Source organism: Papilio machaon, chromosome 25 (genome assembly GCF_912999745.1).
Source record: "Papilio machaon chromosome 25, ilPapMach1.1, whole genome shotgun sequence".
NCBI classification, from domain to species: Eukaryota; Metazoa; Arthropoda; class Insecta; order Lepidoptera; family Papilionidae; genus Papilio; species Papilio machaon.
In genome coordinates this window covers 2,852,047-2,877,081 of record NC_060010.1, presented here as the reverse complement: position 1 = coordinate 2,877,081, position 25,035 = coordinate 2,852,047, and the positions used below count along the sequence as shown (strand labels likewise).

Genomic DNA, 25,035 nt, shown 5'->3' with positions numbered 1-25,035 from the left:
TTCAAGTATCACAACTATTACCAGTGGTCAGAGCTGCAGACACGGGGAGGTTCCTCACTATGCGCGCGGTTTCTAAAATAACTGCCTTTTTGTATCGGGCTCTTAATCCAACTGTAAAGCGAAAGCATCTAAAGATGTTGGTCTATTGTATTTATTATTGACATCTGTGATATTTTTCGAGTACATTCTTCAGATATTAAAATATGATTATCTGAATTAGACTTTAAGCACTAGGACATAAAAAACAAGTCATTGCCTTTTAATATGAGTGTAGGTATTTGTGTACAAGCCTGAAACTCTACTATCGTAACTCATATATAACACTTTACTCGCCAAAATGTGTACAGTTGTTTAGGTTTTAGTCTGTCACAAAGTAATTTACATACATACAAACCGACATACATAAAACAGATTATATATGCTCGAAAACATTACCGTCTTGTCAGCCGGATAAAAAGGAAATAAAATGTTTATTATTATTTATAAATTGTAAAACTCAGGTTCTCGACACAATGTTCAGTTTCACTAATTTTAACGTAATTAGTACATATAATTAGTACAAATTAAATCACATATTAACATAGCGTAAAACAACCTTATTAATTCATTACAAATTTGAAACGTACCTCTGCAAAGATGAACGACGTTGTAATTGCAATAAAATGCGTTCCAGCGTAAATTCAAAGCAATTTAATACATTTTAACACTACTAAAGCACATGTTAGCTAATTTTAAATCGTGTTCGAGTAAAACGAATGCTCAAAATTGTTAGAGAGAGAGAGAGAATAAATAACAAAAAACATGACTTATATCGCTTATAACGTCTGAATATTTCTTGGTCCCTTCGATGTCGTTATAAACGATTTTGACTGCATTTATGTTAACTGTATAGATAAGTAAAGAAAGACCTCTGTTCATGGAGAAAACTTATTACCGTTTTCCGAAGCACGTTCAGTGTACGAAGTGTGCAATTACGTCACTTCACATAACGGAAGCTAATACGATTGCTGTCTAGTAAAGTATTGGCTACTCCTTGGAAATTTTAAGACCACCTTGTTAGTTCTTTTGATACATACAGTTAATGTGAGATATATTATCTTTTACCTATCAAAGCAATAACTTGCTTGTAAACATATTAGTGCGATAGGTTTATGTATTTTTGCTTATAGATTTTTAGATATACGGACATAATTATGTCTTTCTGCAAAACTGTATTTCTAATTAGCTAAAGTAATAATTACTACATTTCCCTTTCATTAGTCGGACTAAAAAGTTTTAATACTTTAAATAAAAGAAGCAAGATTTTATTATTTCTAATATTTTCTAATCGACTGATTAAAATTATGTCACGTTACTTATTATTTGATTTGAATAAATAACGACCACTAACATAAAAAAAAGAAAATTGTAAAAAAAAAAAAAATACGAACAAAAAATGGGTTGCCCGTGGGTCCGAACCTGCTTCCTTTTTTTCGGCACGTTGGTAGTGGGTCGTCGGTTGCGCTGCAGATTCTTCCTAAACTCCACGCAGTGACGCGTCATTTGGTTCCACCGCCATTTTTATTATCGTTAAATATTAATTTCTCTTTTTTTTTTATATATACATGTATATTTTTTTTAGGGTGATCTCGGCCGAGATATTGACTCTTCGAGCCATTCAGGCAGTTTAAAACATTCCTGTATAAATTATGTAAACTTCCGAACTTGCACTGAGGTTTCAAAATTCTTGAGTCGTCTTTTTTTTTTATCCAGTGTATAACGGATTATATCAAATTCTTCAATTACAACATACATATATGTTATGCTAACCACTATTTACTGGTTCAATTAGACAACAAATAATAATTAAACTGCAAATAAGTTGGTAGTTACAAAATTGTTGCCGCGCGTGCCGCGTGTTCACGCGAGCAAAAAAAAAAAAAATGACATTCTGACGGAAGTCTGTGTCACAGACTAAACCATCCAGAAATGCACAGACAAACAATAAAAGTTTCCATAGATTGATTTGTTTACTTAAAATTAATTTTGAAACGATTAAATTAAAAAAAACATTTAAGTTAAAAATAAATAAATAAGTAACACATTACAATTATTTAAATCTAATGGTTTCTCCAGTCTATGTAATTAAACTAAGCTATATCGGAGATGAACCATTAGTGCTAAATTAATAAAAATTCCTCGACGTCTGTCGCAATAACTGTACCTACGTGGTCGAAGGTAAAACTAAAGGTAAACTAAGCATCTTAGTGTTTTTGAACACGTTAAAAACGTAATTTAAAGCAACTAAAGGAAAACATACTGTTCAAGATTAACTTTACGGAACAATAAGTTTATTTTGTCACTCTTTTCTTTGGTAGGCAAGAATTTGAGATCAATGTGACGTCATCTTATAAATCAGCAGGGTCAACCCGCACTCTCGTGGGCCGTTTGTGGACCTATTATTCTTTCAACTTGAGTACGTAGTTTTCTATCGACAATAAATATTATGTGTAATATTGAAGATTTTATTGCTATTGAATATCGGCGGGTTTGTGACCAAGTTGACTTATGTATACAATTCTGAAGTTACAATACAAGTTGTGTTATTTTTTTTAAAGAGATTAAGAGGTGGGATGTTTTGGTTTCAATCTTTTGGGCAGTGGAAATACATTTTCAAGTATTGATTATTTCCTTATCTCTAAATACGTCATCTTTATCTAAACTTTCAATAAAAGTGTGAGAGTACTTTATATAAGTTTTATTAATGTTAATTAATTAACTTTTCTGAATAAACACATTCAGACTGGGTTACTGGCGACTGAGGGATTTCCCTTTGCGTTAATTTAATTACTTCAAAATAAATACAGTGTTAACAAAGATCTTTAACGTAATGATTTCATGATTCGAAACTGAGATTAAAAAATCAATTTAGATAAAATTGAAGAAAAAAAAACAGGGGCACAGGTAAAATATCTTTATAAGACCGCGACACTCTTGCCTTAGGTAAGAAAAAGGACGTAATGGTTAGAGGGGTCGTGTCATAGAATTAATGAGGCGATTTATATGCAAGCATAAAATGGGAAGATTTACGTCGTTTAAATCGAAGGAATTTTAATTTTTAAGTAGCTTTCTTTCTTAATCTATTTTAACTATGAATTATAGTCGTAGATGAAACACTAATTGAAGAAGCAAAAATTTTAATTCCATAAACGGAAACAGTATAGAAATAAGATATGAATACTAAGTAGAGCTCAATTAATATACAGTCAAACCTGTTATAGACATCGAAGGGTCAGACAACATTGATACCTAATAGAGGACAGTCTTTGTGATCGAGTAGCAGTAGTTCGCGAATGCTTCACAAATGTGAAAGAATTTTTCATATCGGTTCAATAGTTTCGGACAAACAATCAAATCTTTACTCTTTATATTATTAGTATAGATATAGTCTTACTAATATTATAAATGCTAATTTTTACATGGATGTATTCGTCAGAAGGTATCTCCAAAACGGCTCAAAAGATCACATAGATGTAGAGTATAGTCTGGAAAAATGCATAGGCTATTAATTAAGTTTATTTTTTAATCCCGCGCGGATGGAGTCGCAGGCGACAGCTAGTAGTTCATAAGCCGGTTATATGGCGTTTGGTGAATATATTTAGTTTAATTATTTTGTATTAAAACAATAAAGCCCTGATGTTGTAGACTATAACAAAAGAAATGAGAAAACCGTATTCCTTGTCGTTGTATTTAATAAAATATAAGCTTTATCCTTATGCCCATATTTTACTGCGAGGCGTAAATGTGACCCGCATTTTCCTCAAGTGAGGTTCAGGTCTCGTTATTTTTCGAGCGCGGTATTTGCGACGCAGCGGTTTTGTTGTTTGCTAGTGGACGCTTTCGTCTGAAAGGTGTTTTTTGTTGCCACTTCAATGTGAACGATACAGATCAAATAATTTGTTTCATGTTATCGCAAAGCCTTTGTGATTATGAGAAAATAAGAAACGACACAAAAAACGATTAAAAATAATTCCTCTCACTTAATATTTAAGGTGTATACGTTTGCCAAATTAAATATGAGCGGAGTTCGGGCGTGCACTTGTGGTAGGGAATTGGCGCAGTCGGACCAGTCGGCCAATCTAGAATCATGCACTTATTCATGCGACGGTCGCCGCGACGTGGTACGAATTGTAATTCTCTCTTTAAATTCAAGAGGTGCGACTTCAAGAATATATTTCCCACAAAAAAATAGTTTATGTTTTTTATCAAAATCAAGATAATAAATGGGAAGGTTTTGAATGAGCTAATCTCACCGTTTGTTTTCATTATCTTTCGATACGACTTTTACGACTTTTATAATACATATTGCTATCTCAATTTTCTCGAAGAGAACGAAAGTGCCGAGAATGTTTTTGTATGAATGTTTGAGCAGTGGTAACCTACGGTCAGTCACATTCCACATCCTAATTGATGTAAAATACAGGTTGCTACGACTCTCCGGTGGATAAAAGGAATAGAACACCAAGCAAAAAAGAGATAGATTTATTTCTGTCACTCTACGTTATTTCATTGGGTTGAAAACATTCAGTACTTTAGGGAAAATAGTTTAAAAAGATTGTATACAATCTAGCTAATATCCTTTCACTAATATAAAATGCGCACTGCGAATAAAACCAACCGCATAACTAGTGGTTTATAAAATAAAAAAAATTAAAACGTGGTGAAGAGCACTTTGGACCAATAAAATCTAACGGTAGTATCTGCAGAACTTAATTACCCACCATGAGGCTTGTTGCAGTTGTCGGTTTTAAAACAGCTTCGAGTTCTGGGATTTTTTTTAATCGTAATACTTACAAATATATTAAAAGTTTTATTTAAAACGTGATTGGTAAATATCTCACTGTCTCTCATATTAAGTCTACCATTAAGAGGACATATGGAAACAAATGTAAGCTGCTTAATGAAAGAGGGCCGTAAACGGAAAATGTTAACGTATTTTCTTTAGTCAATACTAGCTTTTACCTGCGACTCCGTCCGCGCGGAATAAAAAAGTGCACACAAGATAAAAAAGTTCCTATATCCGTTTCCTAGTTCTAAGCTACCTCCCCATCAATTTTCAGCTAAATCAGTTAGACCGATCTTGAGTTATAAATAGTGTAACTAACACGACTTTTTTTATATATATAGATATAGATTTGTGATGTGCTCTGTCTATTCTTCTTCAAAAAACGAATGTGGAAAGGTATAGTTTTTTTTTGTAATATAAGGTAGCAAACTAGAAAGCGAAAATTAGAATTCGCTGAAATAGCGAAACGACCGTTGCCCATAGATATCCACAATTACAAATAGGTTGCCTACCTTTAATTAACGGAGGACAGCAGATAATATTTCCCCTTCCTACGCGTCACCTTCTCCGTTAAATCTGCTTCTCCTTCCCATCCTTTTCTTATGATAAAAAAAAAAAATTGGGTGTCCGGCACGCACATTCATCAGACGAAACGCAGAATCACTTCCACTATACGCCTGTCTTCTATGTGGTGATGATATTTTACCGGAATTTAAATTACATCAGATAACCTTTTTGTGTTAATAAATAAACAATTAAAATATAATTGAGATGAGTTAAGGCTGTCGACATTTTATAACAGAAGGGAGTGGTCCCCGAAAACCCGAGCAAACAATTAATTTTGTTTCCTATACTGTTTCAGAAAACTCCACGTTAAATATTATGAGATACCTCTAATTAAGTTTAGAAGTGTATACCAGACTTTTACAGTTAATCTGTTCAAAATTATAAACTTAGTTATACCCAGATTGAAAGACAAAGAGATTATATTTAATTTTAAAATATTCTTCCCAAGTAGGGTTGACGTCAGGGAGGCGGCCGGCCGTAAAAAATTAAGCCAAATCTTTAAGGTTTTTAAACGTTGCGTGCCGACCCCACGTGAGTAGGAAAAGGCCAGGGGATGATGATGATTATTATTGTTCTTCACGTTTTCTAGATTGTTCCTTTCGTTTAAATATTTTATTTTATTCTTTTGAATTTATCTAAATATTATCTTGTGCGGTTTTTGTTATTTAATACTATATTAAGTAAATACACTTCCAAAACTTGACTACATTGATTAATTTGTTTAATAACTTGTCATAATTGGTCAAATTGTATCTTTTAAAAAGATCATGGATACTATTCTTTTCATAAATCATACTAAGATATTTTTGATATAATAACTTAATTTAAAAAATGAAGTATTCAAGAAAAATAACTAAATAAAATGTTAAAAATAAGGATAATGTATTCAGAGCGGAAGTATCTAAATGGCTTCAGTGGACAGGGGTGCGAACACAAGTATCTCCCAGTGTCTCAGTACTAAATCAAAAAAGCTTTGTCGACGACACCGACGCCCGCATTAGAGGTTCTCTTTGTCCATTAATTGTAACAATTAAAGGCCGTACTTTAAATAAAAAGCTTCCCTTAGGAAATAAAAGGGGTTTTAACAACAACATTTTTAAACTACAAAGCACATCAATGACAAGCTTGAAAAAGGAATACTTTTGGATGAATAAATGAGATGTTTTCCGTTATGCCGATCACACACGCTAGGTTTTACTTTTAAACTTGTAAGCATGATCAATAGGCAAAACTGAATATAATAGTATTATTTTGTATTATAAGGTAGTAAAGGAGCAAGTGGGTACCTGAGTTCGCCGAAATGGCGAAGCGTCCGCAGCCCATCCGCAATAGCAGATATTTTCCCTACCTTTAATCGAAATAGTAGGAGACGCACAGAAAGATAATATTTCCCTTCTTTTCCGTCTTCTTCTTCATCAAATCTACTCCCCCTTTTCATCCTTTCCTTGTATGTAAAGCGTGGGAATGGTCTCCGGAACGCACACTCATCAGACAAATCGTGGAATTACTTTCACTACACGCTTGTCTTCTGTGTGGTCATGGTATTGCACCGGGCGAGCCAATCTAATCTTGCAAAAGATGTTGTTGCTGGCGTCTATTGTATTAATATGTAAAGTATATTTTAAACTATATTTTTGTTACACACCGGTTACCTTTAGGTTAATGCATGTAAGATCAAAACTGTTATACAAAACCGAACACATGTAATGATGAGTGTAAGCCACACACGTAAATTGTGAAGAGACAACATTCACGTAACGGCGAGTCTTTGTTTCCGATCAACAAAATTAACATTATGAAGTGTGTTTTTACATATTCGTTGGTAAAAGTAAAAGGTAGAAGTTATTACTAGCTTAGTAATGCTCATAACACCATGTACGTAGGAGCTCGTTTACGGTACGTTACGCCGTGTCGCAATCACTTTTTACCAGCGAAATATCCTCGCATAAATCGATGTCGTTTTTTTTTCGCTCGGCAAGAGAAGCACTTCGAATAAAATTATTAATATACATTTTTGGTTACTTTATTTTATGAGGTGTTTTCGATAATTTAGTTCGACATTTATTAACGCTCTGGATTTTTACTTTTACAAAAAAAATGTTTTCTTTGTTTTCTTAAAGATAATAAAAGGGATGGCAATATTGTACATTGAAAACTTTTATTTGATGAAAAGTTTATACAGTTATACTCAGGGTAGTTTGGTTATTGAAGGGACGTCCAAGTAGCTATTTACTTTATACGGCTCTATAATAGTGCGAAAAGCTTATCTTATCTTAGTGAGGCGTTGCTAACGCGTTTTGTTCTTTCAGAAAGTATGTATTACACAGGCGTAGAAAAAGAACAGATGGTTACAGTACCAATAGGACTGAAACTTTATAACAGGGTGGCGCTACTGAGTTATCATAATTAATTTGACCGGGTCAGATAACTTTGTCGGTCTATGTAGAGAATAATAATATATTAATGATGTGTGAATTAATAACCGTTAATGAACCCTTAATGTATATTTTAATAACGAAAGGTGTACAACGATGTAATTATATTTACATTATACATTGCTTACATACGAGTAATGGATTTATATTAAGCCAAGTTGGAAACGCTAGAGGGCGCGCGGGTGTTTTGTATGAGGTAATTGTTTTACGTTAACCTACAATTTAATAAATTCTATATACCCCGAAATAATATACAATATAATAGTAAAATTGTTTATTTTAAGGTATAATATGTACGGGTCGATAGAGTATCTGTTTTTTTTTTTTACGTTTTAAAAACATTTTTATTTTTTCCACAATGAACTTATGTTCTAAATAAAATCAGCTTAAAACATTATACCTCTTTGTAATACTAATATATAAGGTAAGTAAGTACATAGTTTAAATAACATTTGTCCTTTTGACTTAATCTTGAACCAATGTTGTAAATGCAAAAGTTTAGATAATTGGATGTTTCTTATCATATAACTTAAAAACTAAACGGATCTCGATGAAATTGGCATAGATAGGTAACTTATTAAGTTCTTTTTTTAATTCAAAAATTTATAAACAAATTGGTTTTGATTAAAATATAAATTCAAGAAAAACACACAAACTAATCCTCTAAGTAACAAACGCAAAAACTTTTAGATAATAGAACAAAAATTCTATTATTCAAAAGCTTTGTTCATGACGCTTTGATGAATGTTAAAAGTAATTTCACATTTTATTTCTCCTTGAAACTGGGAAAGTTAGATAATTTATGATTTAACTACGTTCCAGCGGATAATCTCGTTCACTCTAAAACATTCGCTTTGAATGGAATACATTAGATGATTTGTTTTTATCACAGGAAAACAACCAAATTAGCTAATTAAGTTAATGAGTAATCCATCAATTTCCATCACTTAAAGTATATCAAACATTCTCACTTTTTACGTGCATTATCAAAGCACAATTTTTATTCTTCATTTGTTTTGTCTACGTCGACGTGTACGTAACGTCTGGTTACGTTACGAGCAACGGGCTACGGGCTACGTACTGAGTGCTACAGGCGGGTTCGCTACGGGCTTTGTAAGCACTCTATGTCAGAATTGGCCTACATTACACTTAGTGATTTTGTATTAAATTATTTAGATATGTATTTGCTTTTGACAACTCCTTTTAAAAAACAGCAACGAAATTATTTTTTTCATCACGGGAACGATGTCGCAGGTCACAGCTGGCTTAATATTAAATTGATCTCATTTGTGAATTCTATTTAGTTTAATTTTTTCGTAAGATATCATCACTTCTTATTGTACTTTTGTTACTCTGGTAGTTGTAAGTACATCATAGTGAATTACTCTACTAGTTCCGTCTGTGCCAATTCTCGTCGCCGCGAGTGCGGGGCGCCGGAACTTTAACCATATTTAATTTGGCAAGTTCCCGTTCCAGACCGGCAAGATTATTATTGCTTGTTTCGTATTCAGTAAGTACATTACTCTTGTCGGAACTCGATCTGATAAATGGTAACTGAAATATTATTTTTAATAATTCCAAATGAACTTGCATTTGTGTTTTTTTAAAATAAAGAAGTACAAATGTATTACGTATAATGACAGTTCAAATTATTTCATGACCGTTTTCTTTAAAATATAGGAGAATAATGCGAGTTTGTGAAAATTCAGTTTTTAATTCTTTTAGTCGATTGGTAAGGAATGAATGTACTCGTAGATAGTTATGTGGACAATTATAAACGTCTTTGTATACAGAATATGTGTTTTAGTGTGAAATATTTTCATATTATTTCATTTTAAGAATTTAAAATCTTTCGTATGATAAACAAGATGATACTATGATAACGATTTGCCAAATTTTAGAAGTAGTTTTACCGCAAACTCAAACGTTACAGTGCAATTTGGTTTCCACTCTGAAAGCATTTCATTGCATGCCATGTTATAAGTACGCAAATACTGCAACAGTTCAAAATGTTTAAATTTCCCATCTGGAGAGTATTTGTGTGCTAATATATTTTTAAAATACAACGCATTTTCACTAGTAATTTTTTATGTCATACGTTGGCAAACGAGTAAACACCAACCTGTATTTGCCGAAATAGTGAAAAAATCACTGCCCATAAACACGTAAAGTTGCAGATTGCCTACCTTAAATGCACGGTGTAGTGGACGCACACGCAGGATAATTCTCCTTCCAATAGTCCTCTCATCCATCAAATCTATTTCCTTCTTTTCTTAAAAGGAAAAGTGACTAAAATTCGCACACACACTCAACAGACGAAACGCGGAAAAAATAGATAGAATATACGCTTTATATTAGCCTATCTATCTATCTACTATCTATCTACTATCTGTCTACTATCTATCTATAACCAAAAGGACTTCTTTCTTTTGCTTTTAAATATATTTTTCCAGACCCCTATTCGATGTGCTTATGTTTATTGGCTACGTAATCTTAAACCGATGAACAGTGGGTCATGTAGCACGAATATTTGTGACAAACGCAATCATATCGTCATCGACAAAATTTGTGCAACGTATTGGGCGTAAAGTACAAAAAAAGTAGATAATATCTACACAAATCTCAGAAACCCGTGATTAGACTTATAAAATTATTTTGACTTGGGCGAAAGAAAGTTGTGTTCAGCTAGACAACGAAATAAATTAAATTTGACATAACGACGAAGTTGGTTATAAAACATTTTATAACTTCGGTAGATGTTGGAGACACAATGTAAATCATGTTTGTTATATGAAATTGCTTTAAAAGCCTCTTGCGGTGTAATAAACAAACAATTACGAAATTGTTTTACAACGGTCCTTACTTTATAAATTTGTGACGTCGCGTCGTAACGAATAAGTTTACACCGCGTGCTGATTCGAAAGTTTAATTTTGTTAGCGTATATGAGAAAGGAATATCTATATGACTTGAATATGTATCACTGTACGATTATGGAAGCTGCCCGTAGGTAATTTGCCTAGTCAAATTATAAGGAGTTAACACTGTGTGTTAAATTAATTTCGATTCTTTCGAAGAGATGAGATAGCTAAACATAAATTTTACAAAAAAAAGTTTTACTTTTTAATTTCTATACTTTTTTGCAGTTCTGTGCTTTTCAAAAAGTTTCACTATATTTGTAAATTCAAGATTTACTTGACATCTTACTAATATTATAAATGGGAATGTTTGGATGGATGGATAGATGTTTGAAGGTATCTCCAGAACGGCTCAACGGATCTCGATGAAATTTTGGCATAGATATAGATCATAGCCTGAAAGAACACATAGGCTACTTATTATGTATTTTTTAAATTCTGTGCGGACGACAACTAGTAATTAAATAAATGATTCTTAAATAATTAATTTTACAAAAACATTTAAAGTATTCATAAATGAAGCAATTCCTATTTGAAATTGTCGGTGCGTCTAAAATGTTCACTCAAATTACTTTAAAAGTTATAGCAGGAAATAAGTATGGAATACTCGACTGGCCGACTCAGCCCAACTTTACCCATTTTAGAGTAGAGGGGCCGACTCAACCAAGCTCATATTTAATGTTGTAAAATTCATGCTTTTGACTACCAGGATTATTACTTTCTCAATTTCTCATATCATTTTCGCAGAAGTGGCTGGAATATTAGAAAGCTGTTTCCAACTATATTTGACTGGTTATTTAGTTTATAACAAAGAACTGTTTGAATAAACTTTACTAAACAATAACAAACTACTAAATGTTAAATTTATTTCATGATAAAGAATTCTTAAATATTTTACCAAGTATTCTGTGACTTGAATTAATATTATTGGAACGATTGGAACGAAGTTCCTTATCGCGCGTTGTGAAAAGGGGCTAGACGGAAAAAATTCTTACGAAAAGTTGTCACGACACTTTTTGCTATAGTAAGTATGTTAACGACGAATGAGCGCTACTTCACCATGGCAACGACGTGACAATATATAACGAAAATTCATAGAAATAAAATGTACTTCTTGTGAAGACTTAAGTTTTTTATTCATAGAATAAACATTGGTTCTTTCACTACTTAATAGAGAGGAACTTCGTTCCATCCGGGTGTCACTCAATTTTTTTTTATTAATGAAACAAAACTATTTATTATTCACAGGTTGTTTGACGTGAAACGATTTTAAAATATGGAAATTATATTCATCTTCGTTGTTATTTGCAATGGTGACAGCTCTATGTGACATGGACCATGACGGGAGTGCTAGAAATTAATGTTTAGTACATCAACAATTATTAAAAGCTTTTTGCAACGTTTTAGTAAAGCAATTTAAGAACACGTAAGTGACGCAGTTGTTGAACACTACACTTGTAAAGATTTGGGTTCGATTTCTGCCATGTACAAATGTGTTTTTCTATTTTCGAACATACAGAACATTAACCGAATCTGGATGTTTGGAAAATTAATAGATGGAATATATATAACAGTGCATAGACTAACTTAGTTTTTTTTAATTCCATGCAAATGAAGTCGTGGAACAGCTAGTTATAAAAAAGAACCACCATCGTTAAAGGCAGCAATAATATAATCTGCTTTGATGTTCCTTTTTGAAGATATTTCCTAGAATTCCATTACTGTAATGTCTTCGTTAGAAAAAGCTTTGGTATATTGATTGCCATTAGCAGATGAAATGCACTTCTGTGGGCTACGCTTGGCAACAGCTCGCATTGGATGCAAAAGAAAAACTTGATTTTATTTCGTTCATAATCTTTTTAAATTACATTACATAGATGTTAACCTTCAATTTAATAACCATTGCAACTTAAATATGTTGTATAGAAAGTTTAGAAATACGAGTTACCGTCGGTTTCCGTGACCAAAATCTGTGTATTAAACAATATCGTCGTCCCTCCCATTTTGACAAAAATTTATTTTATATCTACTAGTTTATATTTTCAATTTTAATTAAAAACGTATATGGTAAAAATATATATAACTCACGCTTGTAACCCAAAGAGGTAAACGGTGACAATGATGCTCCATTTGGCGCGATCCTGACACACTTCTCCTGCTTCTTCTATATTCATACTGTATAAAATATATTGTCCTACTTCTAATTATCTATAAAAACTAAGTTAATACTATGCTTTAATAAAGGTGATTTGAAACTATAAATCCATGGGTTACACAATTTCATTCTTCTATCTAAATCTATTAAAGAGGTGTCCTAAAAAGCACGTCTTTTCGCAAAACGGAAGACCACAAAATCCTTGGATCGACCAAATATTTTCGACCATGAAATCTATTATATCACTTTGTAGACATTTTTTTCAATTTTCTGAACTTTATTTATGCTTTCATTTTATTACCAAGAATTTTTTTCGCCAAATCAACAATTAACTTTATACAGGGGATTTTCTCGAAGACCTTAATAACGTTTATTACTTTATTAAGGTCCACGTTTACCTATTGTAATGACTCCCAATTGTAGGTAAAGGAAGTGTGGCAAAATCGTTCGGAATATATTAGCTTATACGTTGGAAAATTCAGTAGAATACCGAACAATGTTAATATCTTTCGCGCATAATGATTACGACTGAGCCCCATTGAATGCTAGTTGTGGTCTGTTATTGTCTGGTTCGAATAACCGGGGTATTTGGGAAATGGTTATTATTGTGGTTTGATGCAATGCTTTACGGAATAAATGTTGCCATATTAATCACGTTATAAATTAAGTTACACTTTGACGTAGAAGCTTCGCTTGGGTTTAAAGAAATTACTACTTATTTCATTGTTTTTTTTTTTCGTTGGTTAAGTTCAAAAATTACTTAAGCGATTTTTAATTTTCACCATAAGAAAATACACTAATATTAATGCGAATGTTTAGATGGATGAATGGATGTTTGTTGGAAGGAATCTCCAGAACGGCTCAATGTATTTCGATTAAATTTGGCGTACATATGTGACATAGTCTGGACGAACACATAGGATACTTATTAAGTTTTATTTTTTAATTCCGAGCGAACGTCGTCGCGGCCAAAAGCTACAATATTATAAATGCGAAAGTTTGGACGGGTGGGTGGGAATTTGTTATCACATAACTACAGAAAGACTAAACGAATCAGAATGGAATTTGGAATACGAATATGTTTAATTTATTTTAATTTCGAGCGGAATCGCGAGCCACAACTATAATACTACAATAGTAAAAGGCATAATAATTTTTTACTTTTCTAATCAAGTGGCAATACTGCGCCAGTTGTTAACAGCCTCGAAAACTATAGTAGAATTGTATAAATTCAGCGAATGATAGTGTGAGAAAGTATGTAATTATCGTTCCTTGGAGGAACTAGCGTAGAACGCGTGAGTGAGTACAACTAAATTGGCCAACTAAGTCCAACTGCGCCAACTCTCCTCACCGCAAGAGCCGCGCCGGAAGTTTGCTCATATTTAATTTGGCAAACGTACACGCTTGAGCGTCTGTATTATTGTACGTTACATTTCGTATTCTCTCTACATTTTAAATATCTTGCGCTACAGTAAAATGTTGATAAAATTTACCACATTAGAGATGAAAATATTACTATCAAAATAAAAATTAACCATCGGTATTCGGATTGTAAACAAAAAAATATGTTTTTTTGCTCTTATTATAGAAAAAACTAAAATATTATTATTGAAATTCTTAACATATCATATATTATCATTTCGTACTTTCAACTGGATTGAAAAATTTATTTATCGTATCGTAAAAAAATAAATTTATCGTAGAATAATCTGAAAATAAAACTACCGAGAAAACATCCGATCATTACACAAGTTGCAATTCCTTTCAGAGAAAAATCAATTTCAACGTTTACGACATTTTTTTCGCAAGCAAAGAAAAAGTAATATAACATTCCCCAGTAATCAATTCCCATTTAATACAAAGCAGTGCCCGGGGAAATCTTCACAAATAAAACCAATGTTCCGAACACAAACTGTAAGCAACGGACGGATAAAAATTCATAAAAATAATGAGGCATTGTGATCTGCAATAGATTTGTTTTTAAAACGAAAATGAATAGAGAAATAATTTTATAACCGTTTGTGCAATAAAATGTTTATTTTTTTAAGTGATTAAAACAAAGACAACGCAAAAAATATTTAAAAAGCGAGTTCTAATACATAATTCGTTCTACATCGTACTGATTTTTTTTTAGAGAAAAATTGCGATTGCATTTTCCTTTTTGAACTTAGGCTGAAACTAACTAGTAACTTTGAGAAATAGCAAGCTCAGTAAATTTTGTAGTGTTTTATTAACGTAATTTTTATATAAGAACTATAATAAATAAAAGGAGGCTTAAACGTAAAGATCATTAGAAAAACGCAGACGTAAATTTATTCAATGAAGGCAACGTAAGCGTAAACAAGGGAAAAATAACAAATACCCGATACGGCTACAAGATTTGCGGTTAACGTAACCATTCAGATTTATTTCCCCTCTTTCCTCCTATTTTATACTCAACATTTATTGCAGTATATAGGAAAATTCCTTTTACTATTATTTGTTGTAATCAGTTAGGATTATTTACACAAGTTAAGGCCACAAAGGCTGGAAGATGTCAAAGTATGTACAATATTTTTTAAAATCAGAAATAAATCGTCATCGCTCTCTTTCGCACTAGAAACTTTAAATATGTCTTTCCCGCTCATGTAACGAAATGTTCTTAATCGTGACGTGTGACCTTGAAATTTTCTGTGCTTGTGCAATTTTGCATTTGGCTGAGTAATTTTGATTTAGATTATGTATGAATTTAGTAATAAATGATAAAACATACTTACCAATAAACTGAAAAGCGATGCAAATAATGACAGCTTGCAGCAGGGATGTCATTTTGTTCACGTGTTTAACCACTTTCTAGCAGTAATAAACATTTTTCACAATATTTCTCACTCTCTTTATGACCAACTATATCACAGTCATCACAATTCATTAACCGAACATTTCTTATTTAATTTTGAGCAACACTGGCAATCTTTATGCTAGTTGTTTTACTAAAATAGTTACTTAATAGTTTTTGGCACTTAATTTTCTTTTAAAAGATTTAATTGTAAAATGTTCAACAAGGTAATCCTCCATCTCGGTGCTGAGTCTTGGACTGTAACAAAGAAAAGTTAATATCATTATATTATATTTCGTTAAATTGAATGTTAGGTGGATTGCACGGCATTAACGCGCTGTACACGCGTGTCAGTGCGGTGCGGTACCGTGTGATGACAAAGTTACAGAGACTCCTATGTTTCGAGATCGTAAGATCGTGATACTATTTTTCTTTTGTAATTTTTTTCTTTAAAACAGTTAGTGTCTATATATATTTTATAGTTCAGTATTCGTCACCTGCTACACCGTCCGCGCGGGTTAAAAAAAATTAGTAGTCTATATGTTTTTCCAAACTATGTTCTACATATAAATCAAGTTTAAGAGAGATCTAACAAACCTCCATTTATCCGCTCATCGAAACTTTCGCCTTTATTATATTAATAAGTTATACTTGTATTGACTCCAAAGAGGTTGGAATACAAAAAGTTTTATATTAAGCTCCAATTCAAAGTATCTCTGAATAAGAAACCCATTGTAAAGCTAGATAAGACTTGAATGGATGAAACTAATATTTTTTTAATAAAAGTTCTAATTAGATATACTTTTGAGACTTATAATTATGGAATGAATTCAATGATAAAAAAGATATTTAAGTATTTTTTTCTTTATGAAACTATGAGAGCTATTTCATAATTAAAAATTTGCTTCTTCAATATAAAATTATATGTCAAATAATACTTGGTTCGAGTTTTTTGGTGTTGATCAACACAACTAATTAGTTCATCTATTTCCCCTGAAAGTGTACCTCCTGTGAAAACTCTAACATCCTTTGTAGTTTTGTACAATCGTGTCGAAAACAATCATACATTAAAGGAGATTAACTTCACGCAGTGTAGTGAGGGTCGTACTTAAGTTAGTAATTCCAAAAAATAGTTTTTCTACCATTGTTTATATGTGTTTAAAATATTTTTTGTTTCAAAAAATAAATTTTAAAAGCAAGGCAGTGGAAACCCATAGTTAAAAATACTACAGACTTAAGGCCCGCTTCACAATGTCCAATGTAAGTCCTGAATAAGCTACTTAGAACTTATTTGTCAAATAAAGTTTTCGTTGGCATTTCACAATTTCCAAATGAGTTTTGAATTGCAAACTGTTTTGACAGGAAGTATTATTTGTCAGTTAATTTATTTGTTAGTTATCCCACAATTTACTTGGACATTTTGAAACAGGTCCTTAATTAAGCACGAGTTGTAATGTATTCTTTTAATTTTCATTTCAAAATGTTTATGTCAATTTATTCCGATGATGGGAATTTTATTAGAAACAATAACAGGGAAGTAACCCACTCATTGATCACGCGCGGCACAATGAGAGATATATTGTCTACGCCTCGACGATTTCAATTTCCCAGGGTAAACAGTTTAAAAGCTCACAGTTTCGGGTAACGAGTATCGAATGATAATGGAATGAATTGGATCTAATGTTCACAATCGGGCGAATTGAAAGGGAAAAATTTAGTGATGTTACCATCGATTTAAGAATCGATAAAATGTATCGATATTTTTTTTAATCATTTTTACGTTATTAATTAAAATAGAAATTGTTTTAACTATAGTAAGTTATTTCTGCACGTTTACAAAACTTCTTATAATTTTTCACCGTACTAATTTCTTACTAATTCATATCACCTAGAAGTAGTATAGTTATAACTATTGGAATCGTCGTGAGTTCTGTATAAAATACATGGCATAAGCTTAAACGTCTTAAATGCACGTTCATTAAAAAAATATATTAGATCTTATATTTGTACTTGGCCGAATATTCCCTGTACTATAACTTTAATAAAAGTTAGAAGTACATACCTGATAGACGAGTTGATCGAAAACGTTGTTTGCACGAACATAATACATTAGGGTCTAGAGCAATCGAGAGTAAGTCATTACCGAAATTCAAGGCGAAAAAAATACCTCTACGTCTTCAAAGGGATCTCGTTTAAAATACAAAATGTATTTCTTGCTAAGACATTTTATTTTTGAATTTAAAAAATAATTGTTAGAAATAGAAACGATGGTGATCTATATAATTAATAAAATAGAAGTGTCTGAATATAAAATAATTAAAAAAAAAACATATTTCTTGAACATGATGTATATACGTTGTAGTTACCATACAATCTCACTATGCATATTACAAACTGACCGCAAACTAGAAATTAATATTTTTACCATTTAGCCAATCACGTTGTAACAACAAAATAAGATTAAAGAATGATTTACTGATGGACTTCCGAGAGGATGAAAGAATATTCTAATAAAATTATCTTCAAACCAGATAATGCGATTCAAAAGCGAAAACAACAGAGTTTGAAAAGAAGGCAAAGTTTGAAGTACATGATCATCAGAGTTGAGCCGCGAGTTTTAACATTTTCTTAATGGCACTTTGGATGACATTAAATCACAGACATTATAAATTACTCTCATTCTTAATGTAAAGTATGAACATAGCAACAAATATCATAAATATATAATGTTTGTTTTTATATTCTTTCTTTAGTATTTTGATTTGCTTTTAAACTGTAATTCATAATTAAATAATGTATAGAACCAGAATATCGCTAAAATAACGACTATGAAGATACTAGGTTATGCTCGTGACACCACGCGGAATTAAAAAAAAACATTTTACAAGTAGCCTGTGTGTTCTGCCAATGTTCTAAATATGTGCCAAATTTCATCAATATCCTTTGAGCCGTTCCGGAGATACCTTCAAACAAACATCCATCAATCCATATAAACTTTCACGTTTATAATATTAATAAAATTTGTATAAATTATTTAAATTATAACAAATAAGGTTTTTTTTCATTTCGTTGCTTGAGATTTATATTTCCTTATCTGTGTGATATACAGTCTTATCGCAGATAACCAGCTTTAGTCGACATTTCACGAAAATTAAACCCCACCAGTAATAAACGACGTTCTCAGTACGAATGTTGGAACAGTTCTTTGTGCCACATATAAGAGTCGTTCTTTTCGCGCTCGGAATCTCTTTTTGTTTAGCTTTGCAGAGATGGCGTTCCAAGCATGACATCTTCAAAAACTGTATGTGAACTGTGAAAGTTAAAGAAAAACGAGCAAAGTTCGCTACAGTGCATATTTAAAAGAGAGTGTTGTATTTCTAGACAACTTTGCAGTCTTAATCGTTTTAAAAGAAGTGCCTACAGCTATTTTTAATGAAAAAAAATTAAGTCAATTTTGACCAATGAGCGACCACTACTTAATTTAATTAGTAGGTAAATTAAAAAAATTGCGTGACACATTCGTTAACCCAAAAATGAAAACAACAATACACTTAAATCAACAAATAAAACGAAAAAAAAATATTTTCTAATAGGCACATTTCTTTTTTCAACCTAATTCCCAGCCTATGTTCGTAATGCAGCTGTGTGTTCAATTTATTGCGCAACCTTTCCACCGTCTCGAAGTGGAATTGAAGACAATAAATTATACTTCAACCCAAATAAGGCTCGTAAGTTACGATCGCAGCTAATGCCCGCCTAATAGACGATCAGTCTAGATACATTGGGGGGATTTTGAGCGAAAATAAGCAACAATACATCACTTTAATGCAACTATGATCAACGTCCATAATTTAAAGTGTTCATTTTACTATTTACTCAAAAGGATATCTTTGCAAGTTATACATTCGTGCCATGTCTAAACTTTTAAGAAAAAATATGTTAAACGAGACTTTTTTTATCAGAAATAGAATGAATAATAATTTCTGGAAATCATTAGACTCTAATCTGTATTTTGTGGGTTTTAAGGCTTACAGACGGACTGTACAAAGCAGTCGGCAATGACAGTTCCAAACTGTCAGTGTATGGCTGGCTACACTTTTTAAATGCGACAGAAAGCTAAAGTTCGTGTATGACTTATCAACTACTGATCACCCAACGTTGATTGCTTTTAGCTATTGGTACCGACAACTTGAAGAAGTCCGCATATGTCGGCCCTAAAAGTCAACTGAATTAAGTATCATTTTCCTACAACATAATGTATTAGGGAAATTGATAGGAACGGTTACAGGAACAACTTCCACAATTTATTGTTTGACCTTTCAATTAGGACTTGGATCCAGCAAAGATAAATAGTAACTTTGGCAGCAATAATCCGACCGCTTTATAACAATTTCGTGGTAAGTGGGACCGCTCATTACTATCAGTTAATATCTATTTGTTTTCGCAAGTAAACAATTTAACAACTCAATGTATTTGTAAGTCTAGTTACTATTTGATCTAGTATTCCACGCTATTTGAGATTGTGTTATGTTTTTTTAAATAATTTTATTTATAAATCTATTAAAACATTTTCATTGTTTTCGACCATGAAAATATCAACACGATAAATACAGTACCAAAAATAAAAAAGTTAAAATTACCAAAGACTTGTACTATCAAGAGAATTAAATTCGTATTTTTATTTATAACTAGCCGAACCGGCAAAGGTTCTTTTGCCATATAAATTATTTTTAGAAAATTTCTAATTTAAATTTTGACCAAAATTAAAAAAATATATTAGGGGTGGACACTTAGGGGGATGAAAAATAGGTTCTCAGACGTACTGAATATGCCTAAAAACTTCCCAAAAATCGGTCAAGCCTTTCCGGAGGAGTATGGTAACTAACATCTTGACACGAGAATTTTAATATTATAAATACGAATGTTTAGATGGATGGATGGAAGGCTGTTTGTTTCAAGGAACGGTTCAACGGATCTTGACGAAGTTTACAGATGTAGAACATAATCTGGAAGAACACATAGGCTTATTACGTTGTTTTAATACCGCGCTGACGGAGTCGCGGGCGACAGCTAGTATAAGATAAATCGCAACCTTGTAATTTTGTGCTTAAACTAAATGAAAAGCCCAAGTAAAATTATATTTATTACATTAATATACATTTATTACATTAATATAATTAAGTAGGTAAATGAAAATTGTTTATACATAAGACCTTACACAGATGACTGGATAATTGAAATAAAACGTACAAAATGATAGAGTTCAGATGTCCACTAATCACATTGACCACAAAGAGAAAGCGAGCGTAGATTCAGACAGGGAGGTAAATTTGATTGAATTCAGTATGCAACCGCAAACCACAGAACTAGACAGACCAGGCTTATATTACGTACACAAGGATCTATTTATAAATAATAGTAACGTGGACAGCAAGCGATTAAAATGCCAATATATTTTTTTAATCCATTTAATTTTTCAATATTCACTTTTATTTTTTAGCCGACTTCAAAAAGAAGGAGGTTATCAATTCGACTGTATTTTTTTTTTAATGTGTGTTACCGCGAAACTCCGCCCCTGGTGGTCCTATTTTGATGAAAAATATTTTAATCGAAAGGAAGTGCTTGCAGATGGGTCCCATATTTTTGGTTTTTTTTTTTAAATAACTAGAAGACTAATAGATTTTTTAGGCCTTGTATGTGATGTATGTAATATTTAAAGAAAATATTACTTTACTTTCTTATTATATATTTCTTTGACATTTTTGAGACATTTTAAGGATGTTGAATACTATTCAAATTTCTATTTGACAAATCTTAACCGTATTTTAGTTTTAAATCCAAATAAATAGTTGATTTGAATGGAAATTAATTTATTCTTACAGCACATAAACAAGTGGTGGGATTTTTAAACTGTTTGTACACATTATGTGAAGTTATGTTAAATATGAACTTAGTCTTTCGTACAAAAATGACGCAGGGAAGTCTTTATTACAAAGTGAAGTGAGCTAAATACGAACGAAATACTTTCAGGTTTGTTTAATTTAAAAAAAAGCTTCATAGTCAATTAAAGATTTAAAAATACGAAGCGTAATTCGTCGAGTCAGAATAAAAGTAATTAACAGAGTTCATTTCAAGAGCTAGCCAGAAACGGCACGTTTTTTCATTAATATGGTAATCCCATTTGGGGCGTACAGTTGAACAGCGATCTTTCCACGCAAAAGTTCCTCTTTTCGTGGCATTGTGTTAATCAGATATTTCGATTTGGTTGTCTTATATGTTTCTAATACTTACTGATTCTATACTTTTACTTCTCTTCTATACTACACAGTATGAACTACTCTTCCATAAATCTCTATCAATAATCCATTCATACTTTCTCCTATCATCTAATATATAAAATTCTCGTGTCGCGGTGTTTGTGGTTAAACTCCTCCGAAACGGCTTGACCGATTCTCATGAAATTTTGTGTGCATATTGGGTAGGTCTGAGAATCGGACAACATCTATTTTTCATAACCCTATTAAGTTTTTTTAACTGCGCGCGGACGGAGTCGCGGGCGACAGCTAGTATTATCTATATTTTTTACAAGGGGAGGTGGATTTGATGGAGGAGGAGATGCATTGGAAGGTTAAATATTCTCTTTTTGTGCATTTCCTCCTTCGTCGATTGAGGGTAGGTAACGCATCCGCAATTGCGAATGTCTATGGGCAGCGGTCGCTTCGCCATTTCGGCGAATTCATATGGCCGCTTGCTCGTTTGCCACCTTGTAAAAAAATCTTCCGTACATGTTACTTTCTAAAGACTATACTTTTAAGAAGAAGGCATTCATGTGCCGGATATTCTAAGATATACACTAGACATGCACAAATTCAATTTTGTGTACGGATTTATCTCAGATACAAATTTCAAATGCAGCTGCTAAGAATTTATTACACAATCTTTTCGTTTTCCCAAATTGAATTGAATGTAATAAAATATAGTGCAAACCCAAATAAGGATCGTGAGTTATGATTTTGCCGAATCCCTGCGTAATGGTCGATCAATCTTGACATATTAGGATGGCCTTTGGGCGAAAACAAACGTTGCCTTCCTTTATACGAGGTAATAATAAATTGTTTGATGTTTCCAATTACCTTTGAATTTATCTATTGATATTATTATCTTATTGGTCATAACATTTTATTCAACAGTCGTGGTATATTTCGATTCAAAACCATCGATTCTATTGTAAATAATGGGAACCTAAAAACAATTGAAACAGAAAACAAAACAGAGTAGTAACAAAATGTTTTTTCAGCTTTTCATCTTTACCTACATACCGTTGGTTTACGCACTAGATGGAGTTCTGACCATCACATTATGACAAAAAAATATTCACGTAACTTTTACTAACACCCTTAAATCAGTCGAATATATCAGTAGAATTTTATAAAATTTATTTTGAAATGCATTTAAAATCATATCAAAGCGTTAATTAAATTCTTAAATTTAAATTAAAAGTCCGGCTAATTGATTTGGTTATTCACACGATCATACTTGTTTTAATTTTGAACAAGCAGATCGGTTTGAGTGAGAGAAGTTTACAAACTGTTGAGCTTTAACGCATTTACATTAAAATCAAAATGAAAAAATATTCATATTTAATTGATGTGAAAAGGTTTTATATCGATCAAATGGTAACTCGCTTTTTGATGCAATTTACATATCTGACTACAAAAGACTAACGTATAAGAAATAACTAGATGGCGTGAGTAGCGTTTTAGATCGCGGTGTTAAGATATTCGAATTTTAAAAACACAAATGTGGATCTATCTAATACAACGAGGGAGCCTTTGAGCCCAGTCATTCTTAAACAAAGCTTACGCTAACCGCCATCTGCGCCTGGCCACCTCAAGCCCGATGAAGCTGTAAACGGTTTTTAATCAAGCAATGATTACTCAGTCACAAAAAACATGTAAGGTTACGTACCACAAACCAGCGTTATGACGATTATTTGTGAATAGACAGTTTTTTAACTTCAATATAAATTAACTTGTAAAAATAAATTCTGTTCAGATTTATTCATAGGCCATTTCTTACGTAAACAAACGAACGCGTTTGTAAGCAAAACAAGAAAATCGTTTCACAAACGAATTTCGTGATAATTTATTGTTCAACCTTTCTGCTTATTACTTATTCTACGACCTAGTCTTGGATTTGGGAGAAATAATGCGAATATTGTTACCAATACATCAAGTAAGATACTAGAACAAAATATCTACATATTAATAAAATTGGAGAGTCTGTGTGTAGTATAGAAAAAAAAATTGACGGGTCGGGAAGGTGCTACACGCGGGCATGTTATAGGATACGTTTTTTGAAATACGCGCCGAAGATAGACGCGGGCCACCGCTATCCATTATTAAAACTATGTACTGGTATTACTACTGAATTTTTATGAAATAATATTTACATCATGATCAGGTTACTGTTAAGGTTGATAAAATCATTTTAATAGAGTTATTTTTAAATCATTATTAAAATAGCAAGATCCTGACAAAAGCCCTTGTTACGTGGTAATCTCGTACGATCTCCTAGTTGTCACACAGCTTCCGCGTCTGACAACGCTCAACTAATACTTTACGCTTTACAATTTTATTAAGATCAACGGATATTTTTTTTATTAAATTGAAAATTTTATCCCGATCCGATAAAAAAGTTAATCCCGAAATTTATATTTTATATTTATTTTTTATGACTTCTCAATTTGATTTTTTTTTTACAATTCGTCCGTTCCATAGTGAGTTCCTATCTAGCCTATAATGTTTGAATACATTGTTACATGTTGAAAATAATATATTCTTAACATAATCTCACAATCGAGAGTTAGAAAAACATAGAGAGGACATGGTTTTGTTTACAAAAACATTACTATAAGACGTGATCAAAATATACAGTGTTGTATTAGATGAATCTCGTTTAATGTTCAAGAAAGATTTATCGTTGACTCTCCGGAAGAATGAAAGAAAAATTTCACGCCCGTTTTCCTACAAGAGAACGGCGCTTTGTTACTGGCCTTTTCGTAGCAACTGTATAGTGAATTTTCAACGTTTTTTGCATCGGCATTTTAACAAGAAATATATTAAATTACTTCTTGGTATTTGTTGAGTGCACTGAGCGAACTCATAGTGTATTTATCAAGCTAATTAAATTATTTCAATATATTTTTAATAAAATTAGTACACTTTATTGCACGGAATTCCAAGCCAACAACATGTACTATACGATGAAGAAGCGCGTCGAACTTTTATTGTTCCACGCTGTATATTTCAATGCATTCACG

The 25,035-nt window shown here is 32.1% G+C and overlaps 1 protein-coding gene across 1 annotated transcript in view; it reads right to left on the bottom strand.

The window, feature by feature from the left end:
- Window positions 1-15,901, bottom strand: part of LOC106711007 — a 39,490-nt gene extending 23,589 nt beyond the window's left edge. Inside the window, exon 1 of the mRNA XM_014503219.2 lies at window positions 15,655-15,901. Within this exon, the coding sequence (XP_014358705.2) occupies window positions 15,655-15,706 (52 nt within the window). The 5' untranslated portion in view covers window positions 15,707-15,901. The remainder of the gene's footprint in view (window positions 1-15,654) is intronic.
- Window positions 15,902-25,035: the final 9,134 nt, after the last annotated feature.